The 12809-nt window shown below is 40.4% G+C and overlaps 1 protein-coding gene across 1 annotated transcript in view; it reads left to right on the forward strand.

Annotated features, from left to right (window-relative positions):
* The window catches only part of IRS2 (insulin receptor substrate 2), a 140209-nt gene that overhangs the window by 82347 nt on the left and 45053 nt on the right, over positions 1-12809 (forward strand). The window contains exon 2 of the mRNA XM_035901166.1: positions 7458-7536. Coding sequence (XP_035757059.1) covers positions 7458-7536 — 79 coding nt within the window. The remainder of the gene's footprint in view (positions 1-7457; positions 7537-12809) is intronic.

Raw genomic sequence — 12809 nt, forward strand, 5'->3', positions numbered from 1 at the left:
TTATTTTGCTTTACATGTCCGGACTGCAGTAATACACTGAAAGCTTGTAAATCATAGGCTGAAACTTTGAGGCAGTGAAAAGTTTCAAATGAAATCTATGAGACTTTGTCAAAGAGACCCTGGCAGACCATGCGCCCACAGTCACAGGAGCCCCTTGGTGGGCTGTGTGGGGAGCAGCATCCATCTGAACGAACGTGAGCTCGGCACCTTTCTGGGCTTGGCCAGCAGGTAGGGAGGTCATTTTTAGCTCGCCGAGGGGAGCTGCTGCTTCTGGCTGCTGAGGAGAGCCCGAGAGGGAGTCTTGGCTCTGCTCCCTGGCTGGACTCGCGCACAATGAGCCCATAAGGGTTCTGCCAACTCCCTGCTGGTGTCTGGCTGCTGGCTGGCAGATGTAAACGACTCCTTAGCTGGAGGGTGACCATGGTATTCAAAGCCAACACACATACACACACAATGAATATTTTTATTCCCTCATATAAATTGTTAGACATTTGCTGCCAATTATTTGCTAGAAGTTAAGGCTTAAAAGCCTTCTGCAGTCCTTTTCTAGCTTACCCCCACCCCCACCCCAAAATACAGCATTAATCTTGTTTTGGCTCTAAGCATTTGGCATTTTATTATTTTTATTTAAGGTGATATCTGGCCGCCAGTACTTCATTTATATGACAGAAAGAAAGTTTTGTTTTCCAAGGCAAATATTTTACCTCTCACACACATGTTATCCTGTTAGCAAAAGAGGACCTGGTCCCCCAAAGAGCGGAGGTGCTCAGACCTTGGGTTGCCTGGGCCTCGGAGCGAGAGTGGTCGACATTTTGGCACTACCAGGCATCTTGCCGGAGTCAAGGACTGCAGGAATAGGTTAATGTTTGTCCAAAAAGTGCAGAGAGCAATATTGTCCTTCTTTGGCATCTCTTTTGAGGCCTGAGGGTGTTAAGCATTACACAAAAGCTAAAGTTTTGTTTCATATTTTGCTCCTTGTAAAATCAGCCATTAGCAGGGACAGGCATTTGGCTCTCTGTTTCCACTTCTTACAGAAAACAGGGAAGAAACCCTTAATTTAATGAGACATTTCTCATTACTGCAGGCAACATGACTACTGCCTTCTTTCCCTTGCTAAAAGAATCTCTTAGACTCTGTACTCAAAGTACCTTTCCCTTTCTCTCTAAAATCTAAATTATGATGTTTTGACAGAGCTTGTACGTATTTGAGAAATTCATTGATTTCAAGTTGTTCCTGTTCTTTTTGGCATTCTCATATCATGACAGTTACAGAAGCCTTTTAATTTTTGTTTTCTTCCCTAATTTTGCTGTCAACATACCGGAATGAGGACAGCAGCTTTAGAAAGTATACTTACTTAGTATTTTGACATATTAAAGATACCTGCTCTTTGAAGTTAAGGGGAATGGATTGTTGAATCCCCAGGTAACTTGTAATTTTGTACAGATAGTATCTTCAGGGTCTGAAGAATTTATTTCAGCTCATAGTTATTGCTTGGGTTTTTTTCTTTTTTTTTTTTTCAGAGATGGAAGGTGGCCTTCTCGATTTATTGATAATGCTACTACAGCTGTGAACTTACTGCCAGCTGAGTACTTGAAGTTAAAACAATACACAAAACATGTACACAAAACTCACTGCAGGGAAAGTATTTTATTCCAAATCTGTGTAGACATGGAGAGGAAAAGGGACTAAAAATTGTCAAGTACCTTAGACTTGTGGAATAAAGCTGTGCAGAGGTCTGCTCCCAAAACGCAGGCTTCCTTGAAGATGGGTTCTGTTGTCAGCAGTCGAAATGTGTATTTTCTCCAGGCAATACTGCATTTGGCTTGCATCAATGGCTTTTGACAAATGTATGCAACCTTTATCACCTCATGGTTAAGTTACAGATAAAACTTTCTGCCAAAATGATCTTCCTACTGCTCCAACATAAACCCATACCTGTACCTCACAACTATGCATGGTGTTTGTGCTATGATGTCACTCATTTTAAACCTGAAGATGCACAGAGTGTGCAAACCTAGGGTCTGCTCAGTTTTGCTGCTGAAGGCTGTTCAGTGCAGAAACAAGGAGCTCTGCGAATTCGCTGTGAAAGGGGGATGGTGGTGGTGTAATATCACAGAATGAATCCCTCTATTAATTTAAGCTCCTATATCAATGTTCTGTGCCTTTTATGCTGCTTGGGCTTTTGTTGCCTGCCAACCGCATCTTGATTTGAAGCTTTGAAACATCAGAAGGGATGTCCGTAACCTCAGTAGCATTACTCTCCGCTGGTATGAGTGGAATGTTGGCCCCGCACAAGGAAACCAGTCTCCCCTTGTTAACTCCTAACTGATAAAGCAGCGCGTGAAAGCCATGGATACATCTCATATGTGAATGCATTTGGTTTGTTTGAACTGGAAACAATCACAGCTCGTTGCCCTTTTATTAGTTTACCAACAAAAATGTAAACGGTGGAATTTGTGAGCCAATGCATGGCAGAAGCGGTACACCCTGGTGCAAAATGTGTTGTAGACACTTTTCTTTGCATTCTCTTGTGTTGTCTAAAGGAAATAAAGAAATAAAAATACCTTCTGTTTAGTTTTTTCACCAGCTGGCTTTCAAAGCACCTCCATATTTAAATGTGAACTGTAGATCTTTAACTAAAATTCAGAATTATTGTCTACATTAGCAAGAAATATAAGACAATGTATTCCAGATTGGTGATAAATGCTATGTAAAGTCATATATATTCTATGTATACTGGTTTACTATTTGGTTGTCCCTGATTACTTCCAGGGATATATGTACACACACAATTCATAGAATCACAGAATCACAGAATCACAGAATCACAGAATCGTAAGGGTTGGAAGGGACCTCAGGAGATCATCTAGTCCAACCCCCCTGCAGCAGCAGGGACACCGCTAACTAGATCAGGTTGCTCAGAGCCCCGTCCAACCTGGTTCAGCTTCCACTGAACACACTGTGACCTTTACTTAATGATCAGGTATTGACAGGATTTGTTGAAGTGATATGTTCAATCTCTGCCTATTTTCTGCATACATCTATACATGAGGTTGGAATAAACTTGGAGAGACCACACAATTTACAGATGACAAGGCTGCAGTGTGTGAGTGCCCAAATAAGTGTGTCAGAAATGTGTTACATAAGTGAAGGGAACGTGTTTTAGAAGGGGTTTTTTTAATATTTGTAGAGTTCTTTTTAATACTTGTGGTACATCTTCATCAACAGCTGGTGCAAAGCAAAGGGGAAGCACTGGGTTTTGTCTTGATGAGATCTATTACAGTTCCAGAACCATAAGTCTACATTGCACTTTAGAATAGTATAGTATAGTATAGTATAGTATAGAATAGAATAGAATAGAATAGAATAGAATAGAATAGAATAGAATAGAATAGATTATTTCAGCTGGAAGGGACCTACAACGATCATCTAGTCCAACTGCCTGACCCATTCAGGGCTGATCAAAAGTTAAAACCTGTTGTTAAGGGCATTGTGAAAATGCCTCTTAAACGCTGATGGGCCTGGGGCATCAACCACCTCTAGGAAGCCTGTTCCAGTGTTTGACCACTCTCTCAGTAAAGAAATGCTTCCCAATGTCCAGCCTAAACCTCCCCTGGCACAGCTTTGAACCATTCCCACGTGTCCTATCACTGGATCCTAGGGAGAAGATCTCAGCACCTCCCTCTCTACTTCCCCTCCTCAAGAAGCTGTAGAGAGCAATGCGGTCTGCCCTCAGCCTCCTTCTCTCCAAACTAGACAAGCCCAAAGTCCTTAGCCATTCCCTATAGGATGTGCCTTCCAGTCCCTTCACCAGCTTTTTTGCCTTTCTCTGGATGCATTCAAGGACCTTCACATCCTTCTTAAATTGTGGGGCCCAGAACTGGACACAGTACTCAAAGTGAGGCCGCACCAATGCTGAATATAGCGGGTAATCACCACTTTTGAACGGCTGGTTATGATGTGTTTGATGCACCCCAGGGTGGGGTTTGCCCTCTTGGCTGCCAGGGCACACTTCTGGCTCGCGTTGAGCCTGCTGCCAACCAGCACCCCCAGATCTCTTTCTGCAGGGCTGCTCTCCAGCCACTCCTCTCCCAGTTTATACTTGTGCCTGGTGTTACTCTGGCCTAGGTGCAAGATCCGGCATTTGGACTTGTTAAATTTCATCACATTAATCATAACCCAATGCTCCAATCTGTCCAGATCCCTCTGCAAGGCCTCTTGTCTCTCAAGGGAGTCAGCAGCACCTCCCAATTTGGTATCATCACCAAGCTTGCTAATGGTGCATTCAAGTCCTGCATCCAGATCGTTCATAAATACATTGAACAGAACTGGCCCTAGAATTGAACCCTGAGGAACACTGCTGGTGATGGGTTGCCAGCCAGGTGTAGCCCCATTCACTACAACCCTTTCAGTTCTGCCCTTCAGCCAGTTCTTCACCCGCTCATCCCACAGCTGGACAACTTGTCCAGAAGGATGCTGTGAGGGACAGTGTGAAAAGCCTTACTAAAACCCAGAAAAAGTACATCCACTGCCTTCCCTTCATCCAGCAGGAGGGTGACCTTATCACAGAACGATATCAAATAATTAAATTGGTAATATCCAATATAGTCAAACATGAATTTCCCTTTGTGAACCCATGTTGACTCTGCCAGATGATTGCATTATTCTTTAAATGCCTTTCAGCAGTACCCAGAACAACAGTAAAGTTCATGCCAGCGGTTGGTCCATGGCACACACAGTGTATGCATGGCAGGTGACTGCTGGAGGTGAAGTGCTCTGGGTGGTGGCCCTCTGTGTTTCTTCAACCTTGATTCCTTCTGGAGGGAAACTGCTCTGAACACCAGTGATGTGCTTGGTTGTATATCATGTCTCTAAGTATAAAAGGAAGGCAAACACATATCAAAACCAACCTCCTCTGGTACATTAAATCACTAACACAGAAGCACAGACTGCATTTTTGTGTTCCTCAGCCATTCCATTATCAGCCTTACAAACGTGTCTATGTATGTGATATAGTCCACAAATTTTCCAAGATACATCAGTGATGGTATTACAATATCTGCCTTACAAATAAATGGTATCACACAAACCCAACATATACACACCTAGATATGTTCCTAATGCATAGTACTGTGTTTGCCTTTTTCAGATCTTCAAAAATTAGTGCTGAGAAGTCATGCTTTAAAGTAATATTTTCACTTCCATGCAAGATCATTCCACTATGTCCAGTGGACTTCTAGGTGGTAAGTAACATTGAAAAGCAGCCCATGGACTTCTTTCTATCCATGACATAAAAATAGGAGAGTTTTTTTTGCAAATTGTGGGATTTATTGTGCTTCTATGATTGTCCCCAAATCATGTAGAATATATTATGATAACTAAGTACTGGAAAGATCTTTGAGTTCAAAAGATAAATGGACCTGTTTGTTGGAGCTTAAGAAACAGGCTATGTGATTTGAATGGCAATATTCAATAATTTATGACTTTGTAAGGTGATTTTGTTTCAGAGTTCAAACTCTCTTATTGTATGCCAACAGTCTTTCAAGATCACTCTGTGTTCAGAAGTCTCTTAAATATCTGGATATTTCCAGGGGGAGGCGGATGTCAATTTGCAGAAAAGATAAATAATTTCTTTTTTATTATTGTTACACCATAGTTTAATACAAAATATATAAGGCAACTGAGACAATATATCTGCAGGGTTTAGGTTTAATAAAAGCTGTATACAAAAAGATTTAGGTATTCCAAAATGGGTAGAAAGAAATCTATAGGCAAGGGAAAATCTGTAATGTAGTAAGTAATTGACTTATTATGGAACGATTCATGTCTCAGCTGTTTGTGGGGTATAGATATTCCAGAGCACAGCACACACTGTACCCTGGACTGTAAAATAGCAGAAGCCCTTAGGTCACAAAGAGCTCACAAGATAGGCACAATTGCTTTAAATACTGTTACGAACAGGGGAGGACAACCATTCCGGATTTAAGCTTGCTGTAATAGTAGCCCCCATGCTCAGTGGAACCTGATGCCTCTCATGTGACGAGGGGTAACCTTGAAGATGCTGACACATGCCAGGTGACGAGATGCAGAATGTAAAGTGTCCCCTACCAGCTCCTCTGCACAGTGTGACGTTGGTACCCTTTAACTGAATTTCAGTGATATATTGTGTTTTGTCATTTCTCAAATCCATGCATTTTTTCCTTCTAAAATCTACCTCCGAATGACTAAATTAAGGATACATAATTAGTTTTTCTATCAAATGTGAAGTGAAATACTGATATCACAGAATAGAAATGCTCATCAGAATTCACTTTATCTCTTAATAATTTTTGTCAGGTTTTAGCAAAGAAGCAAGACGAGAAATAAAGCTTTCTCTGACGGACTCATCTGGTGGGTAGCTAAGACACTTTTTAAAGAGTAATTGGGTGAACTGCTATTTAAATTATTGAGAATATAAGCAATAGTGTTAAAATAGCTGCTCAAATCCAAAGACAGCAAATAAAATTCGTAGCATGTCAGCTACAAACTTAGTGGTGGTCAGGAGGAGAGGGGTTAGAAAGAAATTTCTAGAAATTTCTATCTTGTAGAAATAATCCTGATCATGTAAACCATTATTTGAGACTTTGACCTTAAGCCATCCCTGCAACTTTATTTCAAGACAGTTGGAAGTAGACCAATAAGCTCTCTGTAAAATAAAACATTTTAGATGGCAATCAGCAGTAGATGAAAATTAAGCCATTTTCAGACTGTGCAATGAAAGGCTGAGGTAAGTTGTCCACCTCAGGTCCTTGGAATCATTTAAACTTCTTGCCCTGAACCTGAATAATAAAAGGGCATAGGGTAGTCTGCAAATAAAATTAAAGGGTTAAGAACAGACATATCTGTTCCTAAAAGTTTGGGACCACTGTTCTCAGACTCTTCTTGCTAATTTTTTTATTCCCCTAGATGCTAGTTTGAGAGCACAAAATGTAAGCACTCACCCTGATATTTCAGGTCAATTTAGCTTTCCCTCTCCTCCTCTACTGAAGTTGCTGACTGTTAACTTACTCCTGAGGCCCTCCTGAAGTGACCTCGTCTATGAAACATATGTACTTTGAAATACATTCATTTCTTAACAGTTCAGCCTATGCTTCTCATTACTCTGTATCACAAGCTGTTTCAGACATGAAGCTGGTCTGGTTTCTACCAGCCACCATACTTCTACAGGATTTACTGGTGAGGAATTAGCCTTTGGGGACATACGTGAGCACCATCTCCTTTCCTATATTTGTAGATATATTTGTAAAAGCATTGAAAAACTACATGTTTTTCTGTAAGCCCACTGTTTATCCAGACTTACAGTTTTGCCGCTCTGGTACCTTTCAGAAGACAATTCATTGTCCATGGGGAAGTGAGCATGGTGGTTTGGTTTCTGAGGGCTTCTATGCGCTCTGTGGTAATGATGTTCTTGCTGTCAGGGGATCCTGGCCAAAGCGCCGCTTTGCAGAAAGAAACTGCCAAGCTCCTGCTTGAAGACTGGAAAAATATTCTCAATAGGTAAGTCCTCAAGTGCAAACATGGGAACAAAAATTCCTTTCCCAAAGTTCCAGGTCTCTGATTCTAGATAATTTATGACTTTGTTTTTCCCACTCTTGATCGCATTGGGTAGGTTCTGAATGTTCAGGTTGCTGTGAGCGAGAATGGATGGGATGAGGAGGAATCGGTACTGTTCATGCTGTCAGGGGAAAAATAAATTCACTGAAGTGTTGTCTGCGTTTGTGTACCTATAGAATGAAGTCTTTAGCAGATACAGATTAATATACATTCTTCGAAATCTAGGAACTGTTCTGATTTGCACCAGCCAGGAATCTTGTCCTTGAGCATCTCGTTTTCCTTGTTCTCCCAGATCCTTATTAATATCTGGCAATTTACTTTTAATAAATTTTAATAATATGCAGTAATCTACCTATAAAATTTATCAACATAACTTTTAGCAAAACAAGCCCTAATTTCTGAGATACAGACAACCCTTAATACTTACTGAAGCTATTGGGAGCAAACAACATAGCATTTCATAAAATGGTCCTAAGTTTTTGTAACTAAAATGACCCATTTTATGTCATTCCATACTTACTGAAAGCTGTCTTACATAATTGAGTGCTCAGCTTCATGACTCATGCTGGGGAAACTGAGAACACTATTCTTAAACATTAATAAATCTGTGTTGAGCTTTTCACGGATACCTGAACATGGGTTATGGTGGTCCCCATTCAGTATTCTAGAGTTTTTACATGTAACTTTTAGCCTGAATCTAAACAAGTAGTATTACTTTGTGGCTAAATTTTGAAGCAAAATATATGTATCCAGACAGTCTTGCTGATTTTTTTCTAGTTATAAATTTAGAAACACAGGACATCCTATGATTTCTATAAATCTTAGTAGTTACAAACTTGCTGGAAAACTGGCTTAAATCCACAGCTTCTAGGTATTTTAGAAATAGTTCTCACTCTGTTTTTCCATGTATAAGGGAATATAATTTTTGCCAGCTATCTCCACAAAACAATTAATTTATTTCACAGTAACTTCAGCTGCTGTCTGCAATGACTTTAGCAACAGCTTTAAAAACTATCTGGTCAGTCTTGCCAGTAATGTTTTGCAGGTTTTAATTCCTTTGTTTTATTTATGGAACCCACCACTTTCCTACGGAGTTTTTCAATGCCTACAAGAAGACACTGATATCTGTAGATCAGAAAAGTTAATTAAGAAAAAATTTCTTGCCTGAGACAGACCAAAATCCATAAAGAATAATCTTTGTACTCCTTGGTTGGCATACCTTACCTTTAGGAATGAGATAAACAAGTCCTAGAGCTAAATATACTCTTTTTTTTTTTTTTCTTGAGTGACTAATGAATTTTGGTGTGCCAGTCTTTGGCAGTTTAATCTGAACTGTTATTAAAAGGTCCCCATTTTTTAGAAGAGTTTGTGTTTCCTAGGCTTTTCATTTGCCTAATGTGAGTATTTGAAAATTAATCAAGATGTGGTTTCACGGCATAAAGCCGTGAGAACACTGGCTTTAGGTACTGTTTTCCCTTTCTCCTCCTGCTGCCCTGCACTGTGGCATGTGGCTGAGAGCAGACCCTCAGCTTTGCTGAAAAATTGTTTGTGGCACCATGCTGTTGAGGTTGAACATGGACCTGAAAATCTTGCAGATAAACTCTTCGTAGTGTGAAACCATGGCCCAGAAATCACTTGTCACTCTAGACACTGCAGGTCTTTCTGTTCCAGAATTTGGAAAATCATCCTGCTCTGTTTCTTCCATTTCTAAGAGTCTGTTAAATCACGTTCAATGAACTCTGTGCCTCCTCATACAACACACAGAGTTCACTGGATCTTTTCCATTACGATTGCATTGTTTGGATGTTATAAAAATGTGGAGGCATTTGCAGGTAGGCAAAGACTGTCATTCCCTTCTGCAACTCTTCTTTGAGGCAGAGGGTATAGATTTCATTCCTCCAAAACGATACAGGTTGCACCTGATTAGAATCTGGAAATTAATTCTGTGAAAAAAAACCAACATTGTGAGTTTTGTATTGTAAATTCTGGTTTTGTTATTTACATGTCCAGTGCCTGTGGGTAAAATTGGAATAATATGAGAAAAGTGATAATTTTTCTTAACAGGATAAAGACATCCATGATCAGAAGGAGTATTTGCAGAGTCACATTGCTCTGCCTCTAATAGAGGAGGCAAAAGCTTACACACCATGGCATCCTTTGCTAGAAGGAAACCCATTGCCCCTGTAGCTCCCCTGGTAAATTTGAGCCTGATTAATTATTTCTGGAGGGTTATTCACTGTCAAATGCTCCCTATGGGAGCCACAGTACATGAAGAATGACATAGCACTTTTGGCAAAAGATAAGATACAGGGCACTAATTGGTCTATGACAGTGACAATCATAACCTAGTCGAAAAATAACCTTTGCCTAAGCAGAATTAAGTAAGAGCATTTGAATGTCTCTGCCCACAACTGCTACCCACCACGTTATCAACAGTGTTCACAGGCACGACATTCAGAGAAATCATAAATCTTGACTTCTTTTCCTCCATCAAACATGACTGTGATCTGTCAACTTAGATATTGTACTTGGTTGTACCCTAGCACAGAACAGGCTAGATTGCAAATCACAACTATTCTTCAGCTAGCAAAAGAGTAATTACTAGAAAATTAGGAAACATTAATTTGTTGGTGCAGATTTTCTTCACAAGAGGACATAAGGCCATATCCTTTTCTATTAAAGAGAGCCACTTTGCTTCTAGCCCTAATCCCAAGGGTGTTTTGATAACAAAAGTCTAACTGTATCCTCACTGCTTCAAGTTAGCAAATTACTTAGGCTTTTTATTTATGTGGATTGATAGGGCATCTGGGAAATGATTGTTCATTAGGAGAAGGCTGACATAAATACATGAAATAATATTTTAAGATATGACAAAAGCATTATGCAAGCTGATGACATATTAGCAATGATTTTAGCAGCTATTTGATTAATCTGTGGCAAATGAGCTAGTATATTTAATTACAATTTTATGTGCTGTTGATACTTGCGCTATAAATAAGGGAATTGCATGTGGGTCACTCCAGTGTTTGGTTGTGGAATTGTTTACTTGACATACTGATGTCATTAAATTATTATTCCAGATCACTGGGTAATCATGGTGACTTTTTACAAGAAGGAATCATCTTTTCATTGAGTCAGTTTCTAATTCAGTCCCTGAATTCCTTTAGTTCCAGATCTATTTTAAGCAAAATATACAGAGGGGCTACAAATGTGTTTGTGTTGCTTACATGTCTTTGTGTGAAATTCAAGTATGAATAACTCGTTCTGGCATTCCAGTTTCTGGATCCTGACCTAAAGCCTGATGAAAGCAAAGGAAGGGCAGTCAGGTCTCTCAATATTGTGTAACAAAAGTGGGATAGGAATGAGTAACTGGCTTGAAGCCCATGTGTCTCCGCTGACCTGTACCCACACTGCTTCAGGTTAGTCCTTTTTACATAAGAGTTGCTTCGAATGAGCAAGATGTGACAGGCCAGTGCAGAGCTGGGGAGCTAGCTAACAAATCATCTGTGGCGATGATTAAGACCAGGGCTAGAGCTCACTCCCTGGCTCTTGCTTATTTAGCAAGGTGTACCTTCACTGACCTCCGTGAGGTCTGGGTTAGACATTTGCGGTAGCATTGTTTGCTACTGACTCACCTGGTGCAGTATGAACAGTAGATGGAATGGATGTAGTCTTGAATGATGGTTCATAAGCTCTTCACGGAATTTGTCCCCTTGTTTGCATTAAAAGTAATGGGAATGAGAGTTCAATGTGTCTAATTTGATTAATACTAGGTGAAAAGCATGGCCCAAAAGCATAGCTAAAAGGTGAGTATGAACTCACAGTTTCACAATAGCTCAACTTCAGCAGTAAGAATAGTTTAATGAGTTCCCATCCTTTCTCCTCCCCCCATCTCAGTTGGCCCTTTTCTGCCCCCAGTTGCTCATTCCCACGCCCTATCCCCTCCAAAGCAAATGCTATTTTTAATCCAAATCAGTTCAGTGATCCAGTTAAGATTGCCGTTCTACAAACAGTTGTGTTGACACAACTGTGGAGGTGGTACAATATGGGGAGGCAGGGACGAGTGGTTAGGGATGGCATATTGTGAAATGACAGCTTGAAAGTGATACCTGGAAATGAAAGGCTTTTTACATTAGACCTATGGAACCATTGTCATAATTATACATCAACAAATCAGAAAATAAGCTCAGTAGAGAAAGTCAACAAAATAAATCACCTTCTCTTCATACAAACCCTAAAGCTGGGGAGTTTGGGTAATCTGTCTTTTTCTGGCTTTAGTTCTGTCAAGCTGAAGCAATAGCTGAAATGTTCAAGACTGTCCTGAATTATAAAATGGGTTGCATATGTTGTTGTTTTCCTCCCTTCCACTCCTGGGTGAGTTTATTTTTCATTTTGAATGTCTATGTTGAACTCTCTGTCATTCTACTGCCCATCTAATTCCTCATTCAGTTTTATAGTTAAGCAGTAGTTAGAAACTGTTGCTGGGTAAAAAACGTGTTTTAGTTATTTGATGTGATCCAGCCTCATATAAAATATAAACTCTCCAAAAGCATCAGTAAGAGAATTGGAGAGGACCCATACTTACCTCAAATGCAAAATAAAACGTTAAACTCTGTAGCTTAGAACAAGTGCTTCTTCTCATAACCACCTCCAAACAAAGTAGAGCTGGGCTTAAAATGGAGAAAAGCAAGATTATGCTTTCTTTTCTTGAAGAATTTGAATTAAGGTTACTCAGCAGAAAGCACCATAAAGTGGGCAGCTGTATAATGGGTATAAGACAGATCCTTCCCACATCTCACTGCTTCTACAGACCAAGCCATCCCTTTTGGAGGTTTGTAGACAGACACATACATCAGGGACAAGCCGATGCAGCCGGGCAAGTAAGTGTCTCCAGATCCTCGGGGTCCTTTGCCACACAGTGGCTGAGGTGCAGGTGGAATGAGCGGGGAGCAGGCAGCCGGGGGGTCGGGGCAGGCGTGCCTGCCTGAACACCCAGCTGCTGCCCTTGTGGAATTCACTGCCTGTCCCTTGGCTGTGAAAGATGCAAAGAGCTTTTCAGTCCTCCAGAAAATCTTCCAGCAAAAACGACCGGCACACACACCCCACTTAGCTCTTTTCTTACTCTTTTTTTTTTTTTTTTTTTTTAAAAACTTTTTCTTTTTTTAATCCTTAGTCCCCCCTGAAGGGGAAAAAGAGACAGCATAAAAGGGGGGAAA

The sequence above is a fragment of the Egretta garzetta genome, unplaced genomic scaffold, assembly GCF_000687185.1.
Source record: "Egretta garzetta isolate BGI_Z169 unplaced genomic scaffold, ASM68718v1 scaffold168, whole genome shotgun sequence".
Classification (NCBI taxonomy): Eukaryota; Metazoa; Chordata; class Aves; order Pelecaniformes; family Ardeidae; genus Egretta; species Egretta garzetta.